Below are 23,176 nucleotides of genomic sequence, written 5' to 3' on the forward strand. Positions count from 1 at the left end.
GGGAGGGAGAAATAGAAACATCAGTGAGAGAGAATCATTGATCGGCTGCCTCCTGCACGCCACCTACTGGAGATCGAGCCTGCAACCCGGGCATGTGCCCTGACCAGGAATCAAACCACGACCTCCTGGTTCATAGGTTGATGCTCAACCACTGAGCCATGCCGGCTGGGCAGCACTGGCCACACTTGAAGGGCTCCGTAGCCACATGTGGCTAGAGGCTGCTGAGTCAGATGGCACCTAACGTTCTATTGGGTAGCTCTGATTTATATGCTGATCTTTCATTTCATGACCATTACAGCCCCAGTGAGATGGTCTCCTGTCTTTTCTCCCTCCCTCCTCCTGTTTTCAGTTATTCTGCTGCACTCCAATAGTGAAGCACTGGCCTCCATATTAACCACGTGGTTTCTGGGCCGGGATCGCCCTCGGGGAATTTTGTGTACAATCCAGACTAGATCTTTGCGCTGCAGGATCAACCAGACAGCTCTCTGGCCAAGGCCGTGTTCTTACCGAAGGACTAAGTGGTTCTCGGGATTTGGGCTCTTGAATTTAATAATAAAACTGCCATTTCACAATATTTAAATGTACCTGCTTAGGACTTTTACTTCGGTTTCCACTTCCCCTTCCGGGTGTGTGTTCTTGATGAAGGGTTCTGGGATCTGTCCTAAGTGGATGGACGCGCACCAATTGACCCCAGGGCCTTAGTAAGAGAAGTTCTCTGTGGCTCAGTTACCCATCGAGAACTCACTGTCAACCACTGCTAAGGCTATTGCAGACAAATGCCAAATGATATGTGAGACATTTTGAGGTTTGTGTTAAAAGGTTCTTAATGTTTGTGCCTGGTTTTAGATTTCCAGCATCCCATTTGTGGCCTGTCACTCTCAGACACATCCTGATGAGCTACCTGGCCCTTACACTAACCTGTGTGCTTCACGTAAATGACTTTCTAAGGGAGGTAGGTTAGGTTTGTTGACCAGGGAGCCCTCTTCCAAGTCTGACCTAATCCAGCTACACTTTTCATGACATTATTTACACCTCCCATTTTGACTTAGGTTTTCTTATTTGTAATTTCTATTACTTATTATCTTTTGTACCATTCTCATTTTGTGCAAACTTCTAAACAATTAGAATCCATCTTTCTCTAAAATTTTTAAGTTTGATATATGGATATTTTAGAATATTTCTTTCCCTATTTGAGATCAAATAAGTTTTAGTAAAAATCTCGTTGTAGCTAGTGTAAGGGGGAGGGACACCGATTTGATAAATAATCTGCCATGTGCCAGGTTCTGTGCCAGTTTTAGGACATTTATAAAACAAAAACAGAATAAGCCAGTCTTCAAACTGCTTCTGATCTATACGCTCTACTGGAGGGAGAAAATGACCATTGTATTGTGGGCGTTAGTAATAGAAGTGCTTTTACATCTTTCTTGCCTTTCAAGCTCTAGTCTAGCAAAAACCACCTAATATTTTAGCCTGTTTTCTCTGTCTTTTCCTTCTATTTCTCCTTATACTTTTTTCAGCTTGCATAGTTTAAAAGTGTTGTGTGTCCATTTTCCTGCAGCAGACCTTCCCTGGGAGTGAGTGGGGTGCCCTGGTACCCCCTTCCCCAACTACCTACATTCACTAAAGTAGTGATTCCTTGCTTTCTTTCCGGCCTTTTGCAAAGCATTGTTTGAAAAGGATGCCCCCAAAATATAACTCGGAAAATTCACTTTGTAGAATTTGTTTACGCTTAGATTCTCTGTCCTAGGGTAATTCTTAGTGAGGTAGACAAACAAACTCGAAGTGTGTACATTTGAAACATTAACCATTGGGTGTTTAGTTTCTTGTTATTTGAGAACGTTCAGTTAGGACTTATGGAGCTTTATTCATTCTTAGCTTAATGTTTACATTTCTGAAAAGACCGACTAGTAGAGTTTTTATAGGAAATGGGAAGTTTTTAAAATTCATCTTCATATTTCACAGTGACTTAATTAACAGTCGTTTTAGGTAAGTAATTGAAATGCACTCTGTGGTTGCTAGTTGTTAAAATTCTACCCTGCTTCCGCCAGTAGTTGTCAGGTGAGGGAGGCTAACAACACCCACTGATAAAATTCAAACCACAAGATGTTATTTATAGTTCTTGGGGGGACGCTCTCGCTCTCGCTCTTTTCGTACCCTTTAAACTGCTCAGTCATGTCCTCTTTGCATTTTAATTTGATGTAAATTTAGATGCAGTAGAAGTAGATACTTGAATGAAATTAAATACTAAAATGAAAGGAGGCAGTTCTCTGGAATAAATCTTCCTATCATCTCTGGGTGGATGCAAGATTTAGGGCAGTGGTTCTTCACCCTCACTGTGTCTCAGAATCACCTGAGGAGCTTGCAAAATGCCTTTGCCAGGCCTCATCCCAGAGGGTCTGGATCAGCCATGGGCAAACTACGGCCGGCCCGTTTGAAATGAATAAAACTAAAAAAAAAAAAAAAAAAAAAAGACCGTACCCTTTTATGTAATGATGTTTACTTTGAATTTATATTAGTTCACACAAACACTCCATCCATGCTTTTGTTCCGCCCTCCGGTCCAGTTTAAGAACCCATTGTGGCCCTCGAGTCAAAAAGTTTGCCCACCCCTGGTCTGGATGCATGGTATAGAGTAGTCCCAGACTTTGGTATTTTTAAGAAGCTCCCCAGAATGACCCTGGCCTGCAGCCAGGCTTGTGAAATATTGCGTGGGTGCCCACCCCACTCTCCATATTCCTGTCTGCCTACTCAAGTCCTACCCACACCTGTAAGTCTCCCCACAGGCCACCTCTTTCAGACTTCCACTCACAGCTCCAGCCTCACTGAGCTCTTCCCTCTGACTGTCCACAACACCTACAAGATTTTCCACCCTGAGCTGAGTTCTTGTTTATTATGGACATCTTCTCTCCTTGATCAGAGTAATTTCCTCCGTGGATTAAGCATCTGCCATTTAGTTCCATCCCTTAAGGGTTGGCATAGCTATGGACGCATAGTAAGTACTTTATAGGTCTGCACTGAGTTGACTTTTCATCAGCATGGCAGTTCTCCTTTGTCCCCTTGTCTTTGCACTATGGTCTCCTTTATTAGCCCACATTTATCCATAGTGTTTCTTCCTCGTGAGACATGGGAGGACAAGTAAGAGTGGCTGAACTGTAGAAGGAAGAGGAAACTCAGCCCATTTCTGACTTTATCATTTGAGAGTGGAGGGTTTGTCATTGACTTGTAGTCCCATCCCTCTCCAATCAGAACATTCAGTCATCCTGCTTTAGAGATCTGCTTTAGAGGCTCTTGGGATCACGAAGTGAGAGTGTGTGTGTGTGTGTGTGTGTGTGTGTGTGTGTGTGAAGTATAAGATGGAGGAGGCTGTCCCCCTGGAGAAGGTGACAATGACCTGAGGAATGCATCTCTGCCATTAGGCCTATTGAAGAATATGGGGTTATTTCTGGAGAGTATAATATACTCCTAGAACTTGAAAATAGAAAGGAAAGGGAGAATGGTTATTGATAAATAACAAGCCAAGGCATGATAATAACTTGCCCAAATTCCAGATCTACTGCTTTTTACGTCTGTTCATTGGTTTGGGTAAAAATACAGTCACAAGAAACCTCAAATGTATCCCTAGTCCTATAAAGTCATGATAGGAAGCTGAAGGACTGGAGGGGGTGTGGGGAGATGTGTTGTTTCTACCTTCCCAGGGATTGGAAGAGGCTAAGGAAAATGCACAAATAACTGTAGCACAGATAGTGCTTGCAAACAGGGTTTGGTTTGTGGAGTAGGTTCTTGACATCTTTGAGGGCAAGTATGTTTGTAAAGAGATTTGCTAACCTGATTCAGAGCGTTCAGCTGAACTTTGATGGGAAGGAAAAAATAACATTACAACTTGATTGGATGGGGAACACTAAGCATAGCAAAAATAAGACCAGTAACAGTGAAGGAGGACTTCAGTAATTCATAAAGACAAACAACACAACCTTGGGAATCTTGGTGGTTATAACACCTTGTTGCTGTTTGCCATTGTGCAGCTCTGAGGACTAAGCAAAGTAAACCTGAAACCTTAAAACTTGGACAGAGATAGGATCACCTGATTCATCTCACCCAGTAGGTAAGGGTGGTTCTCAGGATTAAAACATGATTCCAGAAGGGAATATTTTGCTTTAAAGAAGCAGGCCTGTAGAAATCTGGACCCTAAAGGTGAATTGCTAGGTAAGGTTGCTAGGAAAGTAGGACCAATATTATGGATTGCCAGGAAGAGGTTATAAATGATGCTTTCTCCCCAGAGACGATAACTCTAGAATGGATGCCAAATGTGCTGGAAAAGCCCACTGGAAGTTTCATTCTGCTAACTTCAGCTAAACTCTTGACTTTCCTGCTGATCATTTGATTCTTAAGAAGACTGGGAAAGTGATATAAGGAGACATCTCTGAAAAGAAACAAAGAAACATTGGCCAGTTATATAAAATGATAAGAGCCAGGAGATGAAATCCTTAAAGAAGCCATGTATTCTAGAAACATTTCAACAGTTCAGACAAGAGAAAGAAATGAACTCTCTTGTGGCCTAAGACAAAATGGTAAGGAGACTTCAAAAGGAAAGGAGAGCTAAAATGCTCTGAAACACGACCCCAGATGATTCCCGTAAACAGGAAAGGAGAAAGGCTCCTATGAAATATAGAAATGTGCTCACACAAAGAATGTTTTTCCTGTTAACTCAGATTAATGAAGGCTTTTCAGTCTGGCTAACAATTATTGTTACCAGCCTTTGTAAGTTACTTTCCCACAGGATGTGAAGATGAGTAAAATGCAGCCCCTGAGTGAGATGCGGACGTAACACCTAGTGGTCAGGGTCTAAAGAGTGAGTCAGAATGCAGGAAGCTAAGGGCTTACTTTCAGAGAGCAAAAACCAAAGCAGGGCTTCAGAGGGAAAATAAAACTGGGGGTGGGCGTTTTCAGAAAAGGTTTCATGGCAAAGGTGACACAGGAAGTGCTGTTTGGAGGGTGGTGGGAATTTCCACAGGTGGAGCGAGAAACCGGGTTAGGAGGGTGCTCCACACGGAAGGACTAGCCAGGACTAGCCAGAGCAGTGTACCTGCAGGAGAGCTCAGAACATAGGTGTGGATGTGCGAGCTTTTGGAGACCAGGTTTGAGGAATAACAGCTAAAATATAATTAAGGGATGGCTGCTGAGTACTGTGTTGAGTTTTACAAGCATTATTAAAATTTTTTAAATTACAGTTTACATTTAATATTACTTTTTATTAGTTTCAGGTATACAGATAGCATAGTGGTTAAACACTTACGTAATTTGCAAAGTGATCCACCCAATAAGTCTAGTACCCACCCAACACCATCCATAGTTATTACAATATTATTGACTGTATTCCCTGCGCTGTACTTTACATTTCCATGACTGTTTTGTAACTGCCAATTGTACTTCTTAATCCCTTCACCTTTTTCTCCCTGTCCCCTATCCCCCTGCCATCTGACAACCATCTGCTTGTTCTCTGTACCTTTGCGTGCTCTTCAAGTTTTACATGCATCGTTTCAGCCAAACGTCCCCAAAACTTACCACTTTCCTCTCCCCCTCTTTTCAGATGAGGAAAGAACTCAGAAGCTTGGTCATTCCCAGGATGTGGCAGATAGTGCTCGAGTGCAAAGCCAGTTCAATGTAACTGTGTTGTGAAGAGCTTAGGATTTTTAACTTAATTCTCTGACTGTGGGAAGTTAGAGCAGAGAAGAGACCCTGGAAGCTGTTTGTGGAACATGAACTGTGTAGGGAGTGTAAGGTGATTAAAGTGAAGGGCGAGGGAAAGTAGAGACCCCCTCATGGGGTCCACAGTGGATTGGTGGTCTGCGCATGGAAGAATAGAAAACAAATTCTTCCAGCTCTGAACCCCAGGATTTAAAAAAAGATAAGCTTCGGAGTGGGGAAACTTTCTCTTCACAAACATCAGGAGTCAAAAGAATTATTCAAATTCTACTTGTTTTCCATATCTTTTCTAAAGAACTAGCGGAAAAGAATTGAGTAAACGGAGAAGAGAAAATTAAAACCCAAGACAGGTGAAGGGATAGGAAACAGGTTGGGTGATAAGAATATAGATTTTTTAAAAATCATTTTTTAATTTTTCAATTACAGTTGACATACATTATTTATATTAGTTCAGGTGTATACCTCAGTGATTAGACATTCCAAAACTTACTAAGTGATCATCCTGAAAAATCTCGTACCCATCTGACACCATACTTAGTTGTTAGAATAATATTGACTGTATTCCCTATGCTGTACTTTGCACCCCATAACTATACTATAGCTACTAATTTCTACTTCCAAATCCCTTCAGCTTTTTTACTCATCCTCCCAACCCCTCCTCCCATCTGGCAACTGTCAAAATGTTCTCTGTATCTATGAAACTGTTTGTGTTCTGTTTGTTTATTTATTTTTATTTTTAGATTTAGTTGTTGATATATATGTATTTATTGCCAAAAACCACTTGGGGGAATGTGTTAAATATGCAGATTATCAGGCCCATCCCTAGATATTCTGAGTCAGTTGATCTAAAGTGGAGCTTCCAAAAGCTGCATTTTAATTAAGGGCCCAGGAGACGCGTATGAAGAAAAGGTGGACCTGGACACTGAGGAATTAGCTATGACCACACAGTTATGGGGGTTTACAGTGGGTTGGCAAATTTGGACCAGAAATGCTAATTAATGAACACACTGACATAAGATTCCCTTGGGTGAGGACAGAGTTCCCATGCCTACGCAGTCTGGATGCTGCAACAAAGAGCAAGTGGGTCAAATACATCCAATGACAGTTGGTCCCTAGAAATATCTTGACTGCCTGGGAAAATGTGCCAAAATTAATGAGATAATAATGATGATGATAATAACAACAATAGTTACATCCTGAATTTCAGCTAAAGGAAGTGAGGGAGAGAAGAGAAGAAAGCCCAGCTTCCCCACAGTTCCTACTACAGCAGAGTCCTGGAGAACAGCGAGCACTGGAAAGAGGTGGGAGTCCCCAGAGCTAAGGCGCACTGACGCAGTGCTAGTGGCCGCAGTGCTAGTGGCCGCAGTGTATCTAAGGCAGGAGAGGTGGCTGCTCCCTTCTTTCCCACTCAGGCAGCCACCCCAGAAGCTTATCCTTAGACCTAGGCACCGTTTTTAGGGACGCACAGACGAGTTGAAGTGTAATCAGAGTTGGACGCCTGTGATCACACGGGCTCTGGATCCATGTCACATAAGAAACAACTAAGGAAAAAGTGGCTGTTTGGTATGGAGAAGAAGCGGTTGGCTGGGTGGGAGGTAGGGATGGCGGGAGTTCCATGAGGATTATGGTGGGAAAAAAGATTAATCTTGTTCCCCATAGTGATGGGGCAGATCTAGGACGAGGGTATGGAAATGATAGTGAGGCAAAAGTCAACTCTAAATGAAAGACCACCTGGAATATTTCTTTTTTTAACAAAAAAATGAAACTTCTTTTGTGGGAAGTGGTCGAGCATGGTCGTCTTGCTGTGTTACAGGAAGAATTCTTGCGTTGGGTATGAAGCTGGGGCTAGAATTTACACTTAGGTTCCAGGATCCTGTGCAATGCTGACTAGTATTTTTGTGCTCTTTGTTCTGTTTACTCAGTGATGGTAAATAAATGGTTCCAGCACACGCCTACAGCCTTGCACCACCATCAAACCTTTTGTCTTATGGAAATGGCCACACTTCACATCTGTCTCCATGTGCGTTTCTGTTGCTGGATCGGGCTCTGAGCAGTACTATCCTTCTCTGAAGAAGGGGGTTGCAAAGGGCATAAAGCACCTTCTGTGTGATGGTGATGGGGGCGCGGGAATGGATATTCGGTTTCAGTGTGAGAGTATGCATCCGAATCTTCAGGCCTCTTGACCCCTGTCTTCCCAGAAGACTAAGAGGATTTCTGGAGGGATTCCTTGCCCATGGGGCAGTGCGGGTGGCGATGTCTTTGACTCTAAGTCTCAGTATTCATCCCCCAGGGACAGTCAGAAAGCATTTCAGGGTCGGGCCAGTAGTCCCGATGGTTAAGGCTGATCAGCCACAATTCACACAGAGGTCCAGGCTCAGCCCTTTGAAGGCATTGTGACTAGAACCCATTTCTTGAAACTCCTGATCTTCTGCAGAACTTACAACCAAATAACCAAAGCCCTACTTGTGATCATATAACATTTTGGAAATCAGGGTATTTCAGAGAGCAACATTTCTTAAAAAAGAAAAAAAAAAGAAGCATATCCGGGATTTGAATAATTTTCTTTTACCAAAGAAGACCAGAAGATCAGAAATGGATGTTCCACTATACATTTTTCATTTTGTGGTGTTAATTCAGGGCATAATTTATGTATTTTACTGAGAAAATGTATATTAACTAGGTCTATATGCCATCTGGTCTTCATGTGAGTTGTTTCCGTTGTTTCCAAGGATGGAAGCAAAACCAGTTTCTCAAATGAAACATGACCAAGTGTGTGAGTGTAGACACCTAGGCCTGATGGATTAATAAATAGCTGTGTCATATGCCACTGTTTCAAATCTACTAGTTAATATTAAATTGCTTTTTTGGATAGCCAGTAGTGATGAATAATGTGGCTTTTATAGCTCAGCATTTCTGTCTTGTTCCAAAGTAAGCATGCAACTTGGATTATTTAAAAATCTGTTCGCAGTTGTGTTACGGATTTGGGGAAATGTTAATATGCTGAAAGACAAAAATACTTTAAAATCCTATGGGGTCCTTCTATAGTTTCCCTTGGTAGGCTCTTAACTTTGCTGCATATGCCCCATTTGGGAGGCCAGGAGAGAACTAAATGGAAATAACATCCGTTGAGTGTCTGTTCTGTTCAAGCCAGACACTTTATCTTCATTTTCTCATTCCATCCTCACTGTTCCTCATTTCCTACATAAAGCGTTGACAGTCAGAGAGGTTAATACTTGCGTCAAGATGCGCAGAATTTATAGTTAGGGAGCACCAATTCAAACTGAAGCCTGGTTCCTTGTGAGGCACAGACCTGGTATGTACGTCTCCTTTGCATCATTTCCCAAACTGTGCATCCTTTTCTAAGTGAAAATTTCTAAAATAAATCTCAAAATCAGCTTTGTTGCCCAAATGCTTGGCAGTGCCTTGGTCATTTATTCTTTGCCATTCTTGGTAGAAACCAGAGTTCTCTTCTCCCTAACGCAGTGGTTCTCAACCTTCCTAATGCCGCGACCCTTTAATACAGTGCCTCATGTTGTGGTGACCCCCAACCATAAAATTATTTTCGTTGCTACTTCATAACTGTAATTTTGCTACTGTTATGAATCGTAATGTAAATATCTGATATTCAGGATGTATTTTCAGGGGTCGCGACCCACAGGCGTTAGGGCCTAACGGAAGCCCCAGGGCGGCATAGGTTCGCATGTCTTATGCCCAAGGACTTGTAGCTAGAACACCGTTTTCACCTGGGCCTGACCCATCAGCTTCCCGAGCTGCAATGGAGGTAGAGGCCCGGCTCACCCCAGGGGCACAAGCAGGGCCCTTTTGATTTGGCCTAAGTGCTTCGGGCTTTACTCACCTGTTGGATTTGGCTGCCAGGTAGTTTGTTGAAATGAAAGCAGGTCCAGACAATATCTGTTCCACATCAGACACCTGTGTAAGGCAAAAGGTGCAGCCTGCTCCTGTAGGCGTGGGGACGTCCCGGCTCCAGTCTGGGGCACGTGAACAAGTACTTGCCAGAGAGGCTTAAGGAGGTCTGGCCCCTACCAGTCAGATCACTGGCCAGGGACCTGGGGAGGCAGCAAATGCTCCATTTCTTGATCTGGGGGATGGCGGCGTCAGTATTTGCAAATGTAAAATTGCATAGAGCTGTCTGTGCCCCTAAGGTTTGTTCACTTTACTATATGCCTCAGTAAAAAATAAAGGGGGACATAAATGTTTGTCCTTAAATTGTTCACCGTCGATGAGCAGGGGAACAATTGTTCAAACCAATAAGCCCCTTGAGTCAGAGGTTTTCCATGGAAGGGCCATTGGGAGGGGTGACATCACTCAAGGCTCCTCATTTGTGCCCAGAAACACCTCTGAGCTGGCGGCCTGGCCCTTGGACAGTATCTGCCTCCCTTCAGGGCTTTCTCTTCCCCATTTCCCTAGGTCAGCCCAGGAAGTCCGCTAGGTGGAGTGGGAGACGTCAGGCTTCTGTGTGACTCCCCTCGTCCAGGCCCTTCGTTTGGGGACTCCCATGCAGGTCTTCCCGCGGTTCTCTGGGTGGGAAGCAGGAGCTGCCTCATGCCACGTGGGCTGTACCATTAGGGCCACCGCTGCCTTCATTCTTTATTCTGCCATTTTAAGCAAGCAAATCCTTTCCCCAGAATTTGACTTCTTTTGTCCTTTAAGCCATCTTTGGAAATTTTAACAGAATATCTGATGAGGCTAGGCAGGAAGGTTCTGGGAATGAAACAGATCTCTCTTCCTAGGCAATAATTCCAGACTCTCCCAGAACAACGGATGTGTGTATGTGTGTGTGTGTGGTGGTGGTCGGGGGGGGGGGGGGGGGCTGTGGATTTCCACACTTTCCTTTCCCTGAAGGAAAAAAGGGGCCCGGGTGGGGGTGGTCCCCGACCGTGGTTCTTCAGACGCCTCAACACTAAGTACCCATTTAAAGGAGGACACTTGGGCCTTGGCAGCGGCTGAGAAGTGAAATTTGGCAGAGTTCAAAGATCAAGATGTCCCCTTTCATCTGTGGTCTCTACCACAGGGTAAGGGTGCTTCTGATTTCTGTTTCAGAATTCCTGTGACTCTCATTTTTGTTGCCCAAGTGCTCTTTCTTTTCCTTCTTCACATGTCACACGCCACCTCCATACTTACTGTCAGAATCTCAGCCTTAAAAAAAATACAAACACAGAAAAATGTTGTTGGTATCCCTAAACCACTGGGGAATCAGTTGTCACAGTAATGGCTGCTCCCTTGTTTCATAATTTGGGGTTCCCATCAGTTTCTTTTCTTACCTTTCTCAAACAGCAACAGCCAACACCATTGTTAATACACACTCATAACATTTTTTACCGTGGCCTTTGTTAACTAGCTTGCATTGCCTCTAACTTCAGGCACAGTCATGCCCCATAAGAAAAGCTACTTTAGGAAGAGCCTGGTCCATTGTTGGATACAGTGCGTAATGAACACAGATTCGGGGGGTATTTTCTGTGAACGCGACATGGGAATTGAGCTCTATAGCTACAGATACCTTAATTGTATTTTCTGAGAGTTTCTTTCCCTTCATTGTCTTGGTTTTAATTTACAGCTTTAGCATTTTTTTAAAATATATTTCATTGATTTTTTACAGAGAGGAAGGGAGAGGGATAGAGAGTTAGAAACATCGATAAGAGAGAAACACTGATCAGCTGCCTCCTGCACACTCCCCACTGGGGATGTGCCCGCAACCAAGGTACATGCCCTTGACGGAACTGAACCTGGGACCCCTGAGTCCGCAGGCTGACGCCCTATCCACTGAGCCAAACTGGTTAGGGCAATGTTTTTTGTTTTTTAAGAACTAAGTGTTAGTGAAAGGCAGAGATTGGAATATTTAATAATTAACCAAAAGTATGATACAATACCTAGCTGGTTCCTGGACAATTATATAACACTCTTCTTTTAAAATATACTATGTGAACACTAAGAACTGAATGGATTAGATAGAAATTGTTTTTCATTGTTAATATGCTTGGCAAAGTTGTAGAATTTATTTGAAACTAGTTTGTCAAATAAAAGCCTGGCCTTCTGAAGCCCAAACCAAACTCGTTAATCACCCTTAACTCAGGGCTGTGGATGAAGGCAGTGGTTCACCCCCAAAAAACGTTGCAGGGGTGGCAGGTGGCAGCCCAGTTAACACTCTAAGGGTGTCCCTGTCTCAGTCCTGATCGACCCCCTTCCCCACCACAGACTTGCTGTCTTGAAGGTTGGTGCTGTGCATGGAAAGGAATGGGATGCTGCTGCCTCTTCACATTGGGGTGATGATGCACACTCTCTCCAAGTTTTTTTTTCTTCCTCCTTTTCCTTTTCTTTTTTTTTACAGCTGAGTATCATTGCATTGTGTAAATGCACAGCTTTTTTCTTCTTTTTAAAAAATATTTTTGTATGTTTTTATTGATTTCAGAGAGAGGAAGGGAGAGAGAGAGAGAGAAACATCAATGATGAGAGCGGATCGTTGATCGGCTGCCTCCTGCACGCCCCACATTGGGGATGGAGCCTGCAACCCTGGGAACGTGCCCTGACCAGGAATTGAACTATGGCCTCCTGGTTCAGAGGTCGACACTCGCCCTCTGAGCCACACCGGCTGAGCTCTGTCCGAGTTTTTCCAGTCCAGCTCCTCAGTTCTCTTGGGCCCCAGAGAGGGTGCAGAAGCTGTCATCGCCTACCTGGCTCTCAGGATGCTGATTTCCAGCACCAGCGTTAAAGGCCTGAGATCTAACCGGACTCAGTCTCTTACCTGCTGAGTGATCAAGCAACTTACCCAACTTGTCAGAAACTCCAGTTTTTAGTTTTTTCCTCTGTAAAATAGAGGTAATGCTTTCCCGCCAGAATGATGATTAAATGAGACAATAGCTGTGGGAAGCCATCAAATGATCATTGTTTTAATTACTAACATACTAAGAGGTGATATGGGAAAATTCTGCTTTCCCCCTTGGTTTTTGTCATGTAATAGTTTTTTGAAGATGACATCCCCACAAACCTGTGGTGGAACATATTTCCCATCATGCACCCCTCCAAAAAAAAGATTTTTTAAAATTGTAGTAAAATGCACATGACGTAAAATTCACCTTTAAACGATTTTAAAGTATGTAATTCAGTGACATTTACTACATTCACAATGTTGTGCAACTACCACATTCATCTGGTTCCAGAACATTGTAATTACCCTGAAAGGAAGGCCCCGAGGATACACTAGTCACATCCCATTCCCCAACCCCCAGCCCCTGGCGACCACGAGTGGCCCTCTGTCTCCGTGGATTTGACCACTCTGGATAGTCTCTATAAACAGACGCTTACAGTACATGGTCTTTTGTTTCTAGCTTCTTTCACCTAAGTGTAACATTTTCAAGGTTCATCCATGTTATAGCATGATTCAGGACTTCATGCCTTTTAATTCCTGAATAACATTCCATTGTATGGACATGCTGTCTTGGTCTCTTCCGGCTGCTGCAACAAAATGCCACAGGCTGGGTAGCTTGTAAGCAACAGAAATCTATTTCTCACAGCTCTGGAGGCTGGAACTTCAAGGTGAGGGTGCCAGCAGGGTCAGAGGGCCTTCTTCAGGCTGCAGATGTATCACTGTGTCCTCACACGGGGGAAGGGGTTGGGGAACTCGTGTGGTCTCTTTTAGAAGGGCATTAGTTCCATTCATGAGGGTTCTTCTCTCCCGACCTACGCACCTCACCATGGGCCCCCCTCACCTCCTAATAGCATCACCTTGGGCATTAGGGTTTCAACATATGAATTTTGGGGGGACATAAACTTTCAGACCATAGCATATACCATACGAAGTTTATCCATTCACCGGTTGATGTTCATCTGGTTTGTGTCTGCCTTTGGCTGTTGTGAATAGCATTGCTATGAACATTCTTGTACAAGTTTTTGTCTGAATACCTGTTTTAAATTCTTTTGGGTATATACTTAGGAGTGAAATTGTTGGATCATGTGATAATTCTGTATTTAACTTTTTAAAAAACTGCCAAACTGTTTTGAACTCTGGCTGCCCATTTATCATCCCTCACCTGAAGGTTCCACTTTTCTTTGTAATTTGTTATTTCCTGCCCTGACCAGTTTGGCTCAGTGGGTAGAGCAGACTGAAGGGTCCCAGGTTTGATTCCTGTCAAGGGCATGTACCTTTGGGGTGTGTGCGGGAGGCAACCAATCCCTTAGTGTAACATGTGTTTGTAAGATGTGTCTCTCTCACCTTGATGTTTCTCTCTTTCTGTCTCTCCCCCTCCCTACCACTCTCTAAAATTTGGTGGAAAAATATCCTCGGGTGAGGATTAACAAAACAATAAACTTATTATTTTCTATCTTTTTTATTTTATTACAGCTACCCTAGTGGATATGAAGTGCGATCTCCTGGTGATTTGGGTTGGTTTTATAGTACTTATTTTTGTATGTTTCTGGACTCAGATGTTTGTACGCTGCAGTGTTCCTAAGCCTGTCATATTGCAAAGCTACAAAACCACCTACACGTAATTTCCAGGAAGAGGAAGTTGTAAAGCACCTTTTCCTTCACGGCCCTTGTGCAGCTGAGCCTCGCGGCTCTGTACTCTGCCCTGCAGATAAGCCCCTCGCAGACAAGCGGCTGATTATAGACAATGCCTGTGGCCTCTGATCTGCTCTCTAATTTTCTTTTCTTTTGATTTTAGGGATTTCCTCTGGGTCATCCAAAATGCTTTCCGAGCACACTGCGTAAGAGCTGAGCCACCTGCCCGTTTGGGACGGCCTTACTCTCTGCTCCGCTGTCTCCCGATGGCATTTTGACTGCATCGAGGCCACGTGACCTGCTGCTCATGATGAGTGATGAGAAGAACCTTGGGGTGTCCCCAAAACTGGTCTCCCCTTCCAGGAGCCCGAGTACCTGCTCCTCCAAGCAGGGAAGTCGGCAGGTAAAGTTTTAACTAATGCAACTTTTAAGATGCAAATTTAAATCAGGCAGTTTGTAGATTAAAGTGTGTATATTTACTTGGGAACGCCTACTTCTCAGTTTAAGAGCATTTGCTTCCAGCCCTGTCTTATTTACATGAGAAGAGTACATTTTTAGGTGGTTTTTAATAATGCAGCTTGAGTGCCTACCAGGTGGGAAGAGCTGTATTTGGCTCTTTGGATTATTTTACTCAGTCCTTGCAACTGTCCTCCAACACAGATATTAATATCCCCATGCTCTCCACGAGGAAGCTGAGTCAGACCGACTGAGTTATTAAAGACACACAGCTAGTAAGTGGCAGAGCAAGAAACCAAAGCCCAGTCTGTTTGACTCCAGAGCCCATACGTCCATTTATACCCTACTAACCAACAGAAAAAAATCAGTCACTTTTCCAGCAATTATAATACCCTCCCACCCGCCTCTTCCTTCCCTTATGACACCTTCCAACCACAGGCTGCCCTTGAGTCCCACCTGCTCTATTTCACTAATGGATGGGGAATCAAATCAACGGAGACGTGGTAAAAGGGAATTAAGTCGGAAGAAGAAAGAAGTGAAACAAAGGACTGAATAATTAACTTCTAAATAACTGTCAGCTAATTATATGTTGCTTTTTTTGGTTTCCTTTCTAATAAATCCTGATTGGCAGACTTTGCTGGTTTTAGATCAGTACAATAAATGCACATTAATCATTGTAATTCTTCCACCTTCAGTCAAGTAGAGAGAGGGAGGGCTGTCCAAAAGCTCTGAGCCTCTTTAGTGTTTGCTGGCTCTGTTGGCTTTGTCAATCCCCCATGAGAAGCGACGGCCTAAGAATTGATCCAGAGGACTTGGTTCTAGATTTGGAAGCAACAACCCAGCAGCCTCCCACTTTGGGCATGTCCACGCATTTATGACACATCACACATTTGTGACACATTCACACATTTGTGACTCATCATCATGGGTCTCGCCATTTGAATGTTGCCTGGGACAGGGAGCTTACCACCTCACAATGCTGCCTCATTTCATTAGCATCTATGATTCTAGACCAGCCGATGGGCTGCAAGAAGTTTTGTACCTGAATATTTAGTCAGGGCCACTGGCCTCTTTTCCCTCAGTGGTTCTCAACCTTCCTAATGCCGCGACCTTTAATACAGTGCCTCATGTTGTGGTGACCCCCAACCATAAAATTATCTTCGTTGCTACTTCATAACTGTAATTTTTGCTACTGTTATGAATCGTAATGTAAATATCTGATATGCAGGGTGTATTTTCATTGTTCGCGACCCGCAGGTTGAGAACCGCTGCTTAGATTGTCAAATAAGAAAATGACAGCAGCCAACACAATAGTAGTGCTCCGGTGTGAATGCCCTGTCTTGAACCATTAATATATAGGGCGTATAAGAGAGTTGCATCTTATTGGTCATGTCGCATAATAAGATTGCATCTGATTGGTTATTCTGAGTACCAGAAATCCTTATATACAAGTGTGGGCACCTGATTTTTTAAAAAGTCACTTTGGACCAAAAAGGATAGGTGGTTGTTGTTGTTATTATTTTGTAAATCAATCAAAACTGTACCTTTTTTTGTCAGATCTGCAAAAATATATTTTTTGGTGTGCTGCAGAATTTTAGTAATTAATTTATGCTTACCATAGATGAAAGAGTTTTAAAATCACTGTCCTAGACGATTTGCCACAAGCCTGACATTGGGGAGCCCTCCACGATCTCTCCCAAGGGTTAGGAAGAAGAATTTTTTTCAGCACAGTCATCACGTTCTGCTGGGCTTTAAAAATGACTAAAAGTATTCCTTGACTGATGCACAATGGCTCCTGGGAATTCCATTTTTGAGAGGGTAGCTGCATCCACCGCCTTTGTCAGCTTTCCAGGTGGGCATTTCTCTTCCTACGCCAAATTTCTGGTTGGGGTTAGAACCGAATGAAGATTTCTCCCTATTAGCATCCTTGGATAAAGGGGGAGAACATGATTTATTTAAGCCAGAGCTTATAACACCAAAGGAATTGAAATTCTGGGACTGAATACACAGAAATTATTTGTTGGGTGTGTTATTTGAAATAGATTGATTTGGTTTTCACAGAGTTTTTTCTGAGGTCACATCCTAAAGAAAAAGAGAAATGTGTTTGATGCCTCAACGTTTTCTGACTTAGAATGGTTGGTCTTTCACCTATTCATCAATTGGTCATCTTTTATATTTAGTATCTACTACTTTAATGTGCATGTGATTTTGCTTTATAAGCATAAAGACTTGTTTTTCCTCTGTGGCATGGGTATACATTGTCTTTCACCTCTTTCTTCCACCCTGACTCCCAGGCTAGCACCTACCTATTGGTAGTAGCTGCTAGGAGCACTGTGCTGAGAAGGGTTGTGCGGTCGAGTCTGGTGCAGTGGAAAAGAGTGGCATGTTTTAGCTATGATTCGTGGGCACAGGAAGGCTGAGGGGGAGCACAGGTGCCACATTTGTCACCCTTTAGTGATATTAGAGGGTTGATATTAAGAGATCTCTACACATGAAAAAAAGAGATCTCTGCCACAGTCTCTATGTTCTGCTATTGGAGGAATGTCCAGCAAGTGAAGTTTGCCTCAGTTCTCCACCCTTAAAACGGCCTTGTTTCAAGACTCCCCAACACCCTGCAAAAGAAATGGATCTCTTTGAAGTGGACTGTCCTTCAGATCTAGTGCTTTACCGGATAGAAACCTATGCTTCTTGCAGGTTTGATGCAAGAAGCCAGCTTACTCAAAGAATAGGTTGTTGGTCCCTTCTGACCGTCTTCATCGTACCCTATTATCTGTAGTGTCCTAGGTTGATCTTTGCTTGAGTGTTTTTCCCCCTCCCAGGCTTTGGCTCAGCTATCTCGTTAGCTAGACTGATCCATATGCAATTGTTTTTCCCTGTTGAATTCGGTGATATTCTTGAGAAGAATCTTCATTTATTGCTTTAAGACTTTAAAAATGATCTTTTATAAAAATACTAGATGCTCACTATAGGTCATTTCCAAGGTACAATGCAATCCATGCGACTTGCAATACTTTAATTAATTTACTTTTAAATGGCTGCTGACAGGTCAAATAAAATGAAGCCTGAGAATGATTGTTGGTTGTGGAGGTCATCTGTGACATTGTCGAGTGGTGGGCATGAAAGGCTGGTTAGAATCTATTCATGACAGAATAGGAACAGAGGAAGAGGGTACCCCAATTCTACCAGGCTCCCAGACAGGATTTGAGAGACACCTTCACAAATGTTCTGTTTGGAAACCTTGAACATGTCTAATGCCATGCTCAACCCTGCCCTCCTCTCTCCCCATGTAGATAATTCTCTGATTCATTAATTGGTTGAAAGAGTAGCTAGAGCTTGAGTCCTGGGTTCTAATTGCACATCTTTTTAGCTTCCACAGCACATGGCAGATGCAAATTACTGGACTGAATGCCAGCAGCAAGTATCCCTCCATTAGGGGAGGTGAGAATATTTGGCCAGGTATACATGTGGAATGTGAACAAGAAACTCACAGATTCCTCAGCTTCCTCACTCCAGTGACATATTATGAGGATCTTAAAAATGAACAAAGGCCTGTCCATTGAGTTTCTTCTAGCAAATGATGATGTAATCCCTAAATGCTTCCTATACCAGGATCTCTGAATGAGCTGCTCTACTAGAAACTATGAAACAAGTTCTGCTTGTTGCTAGCTGGGTGACCTCGCCATCCTATATAATAAAGAGCTAATATGCTAATTAGACTGAACAGCTGAACGACCTTCTGAACATCCTTCTGAATGTAGCCAGGGCTGCGAGTGCCAAGATCCTGGCACGAATTTCGTGCATCAGGCCTCTAGTCTATAATAATAAAATCGTAAGATGCTAATTAGACCGGATGTCCTTCCGGACTAAGCCGGGGCTGCAGCCACGGAATCGAGGCAGCCACAGCAGCTATGAAGGAGGGACCTGGATCCAGGCAGCCCCGAGGGAGGGATCCAGGCAGCTGCCTGTGGCTGCGAAGGCTCACTCTTGCATGAATTTTATGCATTAGGCCTCTAGTGTTATATAAAACCTCTGAATCTCAGCTTTTTAGCTGTGAAATTTAGAACATTGTGCTTCCTTTTGAAAACTGAGTTATATAATAAATATGAAGTACCTAGGCTAGCAGATGGTAGACATTTGGTAAGTGGGGATTAAATTAATGAATGAAGAAGCATGCAATTGCTAGGTAGAAAATTACTATTCACAAAGCTCTGTAGACATATGAAGTAGGTTAAGGGGTATCTAAGTGGGAGAGGCAATTACTATTTCAAAACTTGTACAATATGAGTAATTGCGGTTTCCTGTTGTCTTTTCCCACTGCCCCCTTCCATTTCTTTCCTAGAACTTTGAAACTAGCACGCTTCAGAAGCCAGATTGAGCTAAAGATGAATGACTAGGTTTTATCTTTAATAAAAGAGTTCTATATGCCCTAAACTTTACTTCTTCAATCAATGTCTATTAAGAACCTATTATTAAAAGACTGGGCAGGGAGATTTGAAGCTACAAAGGACAGGACAGCAGAGCAGATCTCAACAAACAAGTGGTCAACTCTGGGGAGGCTGTGGATTGTGAAGGGAGCATGGCCTCCATCCTTTTTTTCCTTTCTATGTTGCTAGCATTTGCTCCATAAGTCAGAAAACAGAAGGTGAATCCTGCTAAAATAATTGACAAGTGCTTAGTTCATGATTACAGGGGATTTGAAATGGAAAGATCTATTGCCAGGTAAGCCTCCTTACAGATATGCAGTTTGTTCTCATCACCCTCGTGTCCCTGCGCTAATCTAAGGTGGCCTTTGAGCCACCCGGGGTCATCCACGAGTGTTTGCTATTAGATGATGCAGCGCTCCAGGGAGCCCAGCTGCTGGGCTTGGTGCCAGAACCCACAGGGCACAGGAGTTGAATGGGAGAGAATTTGCCAAGAAAAGTGAATTAAAGCTCAGGAATTTATAATTTCAGCATCTGGTTATTGCAAATACTTAGTCCTGTTTATTTCTTTTAATTCATCACGTCTTCAGAGACACTGAGATTTACCAGCTGCCTTTTGTAAGCAGGGGCTAAACACTCTTGAGAGAGACCAATCAAGGAGGAGGGTCTTGGGAATGTTATAATTCATCATAATTGTTCTTTGATGGTCACAGAAAATGAAAAGCAGTGAATATGAACTTGCTCAGGAGCCAGGGCTTGAGTTTAAATCTTAGGTTGTTCATAAGCTGTTTGACCTTCGGCAGTTACTTGGTTTCTTATAAGGTTTTGCAAGTTGCTTAGCTAGAAGAGAGCCTGCATGTGAGCGTGCTATATATAAGTGATAGATGCATAAACCACTCTCACCTTCCCCAAGAAGAGTCCCAGGAACCCTCAGGCAATACCGCGTGAGGATTGTTCCTTTTCAGCTGGAGGGGACGTGACATGACGCAGTCAGACGTCTTGGCTTCTATCTAGGTTGCTCAGAGAGGAGGAGTCAGCAAGGGACATAGATGTTAGCCAGTATCTGATAGCAGCCTTAGGGCTCATTATGTTCTTTCATACTGTTATGGGGAAAGCTCTTATCCCCACCTGTTGTTCGTGGGAGTGGGCTTTTTGCGATATTTTGAGAAAAGGAATTTTCTGAGATTCGCCTGGGAGGTGAAATGGTATAGAAAGTTTTATTTCTGTGGAATTACACCCTTGCGTTTCCCTCGTCCTATTTCCCTTTGTCCCACCAAGGAAGAAGTGTAGCTGTGGTGTCAAGATAAAAGCCAGTCTCCAGAGTTTCCATTCCATGTTAGGGCATAGTCCAGTTTAGCATTAGGCTGGTTAGTTTGTGTTTCCTGCTGTAGCCCATTAGTCCATTGCATGTCAGGTTGGCCTGGCCACATGGCATGGAGGAAATACGGGTGAATGCAAGGATGCCAAGAGAGCCATGAGCCAAGAGCACCAGCTCCTTTGTTTAGGGCAGCGGTTCTCAACCTTCTGGCCCTTTAAATACAGTTCCTCATGTTGTGACCCAGCCATAAAATTATTTTCGTTGCTACTTCATCACTGTAATGTTGCTACTGTTATGAATCGTAATGTAAATATCTGATATGCAGGATGGTCTTAGGCAACCCCTATGAAAGGGTCGTTCGACCGCCGAAGGGGTCGCGACCGACAGGTTGAGAACCGCTGGTTTAGCGGATTATGTATTCCCAAATTTTCATGGGCTTGCATTGGCTCCACCTCTTCTAGCCAATGATTTCTGTTCCTAGGTTTGATTGATAAGTATATTTCCTAGGTCGCCCCAACTTCACTGCACATGCATCCACCCTCTCCTTCATCCTCTCCCCCAGTGATCTACAGGAGATGGGTGGTGACTCGCTAGTGACTGAAATTGCAGCTTCCTGGTGAAGCTATCCAGATGGCCATGCTCATAATGTCTGGCCTCCCTTTTGCTCCTTTCCTGCTATTAATAACTAGCTAATTACCATGGTATTGATGCTGTCCTTCTATGCTTTAGAAAGAAAATATGATCCAGAGATACTAACGGCCTTGTTTAGAGTTATACAGCTAATAAGCAGTGGGGATCAGGCAACCATCTATTTGGAGAACACTAGTTTTTTTAGATGTTAGAAAGCTTCCGTAGAAGTTAATTCAAGTTCCATGTGCCTTCAGTACAAACGTTTGTTGTTTAAACAAACCTCCAGAAGCCAACGCCTCTGAGGATGCAGGGACAAGAATAACATTGATGAGTAAAGCAGCCTAAGGATCCCTGAGGTCTGATTGTCTGCCGAGATTTTCTTCTGGTGGGAACTACCAAGAAAAATTAACTACATATTTCTGTCTTAGTTTTCCAGATTCCACCTTTCTGGACCTTTTACTGCCTACCTTTTGGTCACATTTATGGTTATGACATTACTAGAGGCCCAGTGCATGAATTTGTGCATGGGAGGGGTCCGGAAGGCCTGCCCCAATGGAGGCGATTGGGGGAGGGACCGGCCAGGGGGAGGGGTCGTGGGAGACTGGGTGGGGCTGACCGGGGCCCCATTGGGCTGGTTGGCTGTTGCAGTGCACGTCATAGCGACTGTTTGTTCCAGTTGTTCCAGTCATTCTGATCGCTTCGCTTTTATATATATAGATACTCTGAAAGTAGGAAGGGCAAAGATACAAGACTCAATTCTCAATATATTTCTATTCTGAGTTAAGTCTTGAAAAGAAAAAACAAACATTTGATATGGGAAGAGGTTAAAACTTCAGCTAAAATGACATATTTGAGTTGGCAGGTTGTCTTTGTTCCTTTCCATGAACCAGGAGATCACGGTTCGTTTCCTCACCAGGACACATGCCAGGATTGCAGGCTTGATCCCCAGTTGGGGGCGTGCAGGAGGCAGCCAATCAATGATTCTCTCTCATTATTGATGTTTTTATCTCTCCCTCCCTCTCTGAAATCAATAAAAATATATTTTAAGAAGAGAGGGAGAGAGAGAGAGAGTCAGTCTTCTGGAGGTTAATTTTAGACGAGGTCATGAGGATGGTGTCACCAGATGGGCTTAGTGCCCTGATACGAGGAAAGACACCAGAGTCCTTCTCTCTCATGCTTGGAGGAAAGGCCCTGTGAGCACCCAGAGAAAAGGCAGCTACAGCCACTCCAATTACACGCTCTAGGAAGTGGGTTCTCACCAGGAACCAAATTCACGAACACCTTGATCTTGGACTTCCCGCCACAGTGTTTTGTTACAGCAGCCCGAGTTAAGACAAGCCCATTCTCCCCTGCCTCTGGAGCAAGCATGGCCTCTGAACTAGAGATGACATTCCTGTGGTTTTAAGCCACCAGTCTGTGGTAATTTGTCAGGGCAGCTTTAGAAACCCTGCATCTCCCTGGATGCCAGCTTTTCTCCAAGTCCCAGCCCAAGTTCTGCCCCTAAGGTGGATCTGGCCTGAGGTGATGGTGCTTACCTGACAGCTGCAGTAGGTTGTTTGAACGTCCCATTCTGTATTTACAAGTTTTCATCCATTTGCTCTCTTTATTTTCAATGTATGTTAACTTCTTGGCGGCCAGCATTGGGTTTTACATCTCTGCATCACCAGTACCTGCCTGGTGCTAAGTCTTAGACCTTTGAGTAGACATTACCTTATTAAATAGAAGCTCAGTTATGGACTAGAATATAACCCACTTAATGCAAAAGTCATTCCTTCTTATTTATTTATTTATTTATTTATTTATTATTTATTTATTTATTTATTATTTACTAGAGGCCTGGTGCACAAAAATTTGTGCACTCGGGGGGAAGGAGGGTCTCTCAGCCTGGCCTGTGCCCTCTCGCAGTTTGGGACCCCTCGGGAGATAACACCCTGCTGGCTTAGGCCTGCTCCCGGGTGGCAGAGGGCAGGCCCAATCCCTAGGTGCAGCCCCTGGTCGGGCTCAGAGCAGGGCCAATTGGGGAGTTGGGGTGCTGCCCCCTGTCATGCACAGAGCAGGGCGGATTGGGAGGTTGTGATGCCACCCTCAGTCATGCTCAGGGTAGGGCCGATTGGGGGGTTGGGGCACCGCCCCC

The 23,176-nt window shown here is 43.7% G+C and overlaps 1 protein-coding gene across 12 annotated transcripts in view; it reads left to right on the top strand.

Annotated features, from left to right (window-relative positions):
• OSBPL3 (oxysterol binding protein like 3) overlaps nt 1–23,176 on the top strand; it is a 150,464-nt gene that overhangs the window by 60,604 nt on the left and 66,684 nt on the right. For 11 of the 12 annotated variants that reach the window (XR_004970851.1, XM_036327855.1, XM_036327860.1 and 8 more), the window contains one exon: nt 14,381–14,620. Coding sequence is in view for 11 of the 12 variants with exons in the window: in XM_036327855.1 (XP_036183748.1) it covers nt 14,525–14,620 (96 nt within the window). In the remaining variant the exon portion in view is untranslated. Of the gene's footprint in view, nt 1–14,058; nt 14,100–14,380; nt 14,621–23,176 lie in introns of all 12 variants that reach the window. The other variant, XM_036327857.1, reaches the window with a different exon arrangement.

The sequence above is a fragment of the Myotis myotis genome, unplaced genomic scaffold (assembly GCF_014108235.1).
Source record: "Myotis myotis isolate mMyoMyo1 unplaced genomic scaffold, mMyoMyo1.p scaffold_m19_p_11, whole genome shotgun sequence".
NCBI lineage: Eukaryota > Metazoa > Chordata > Mammalia > Chiroptera > Vespertilionidae > Myotis > Myotis myotis.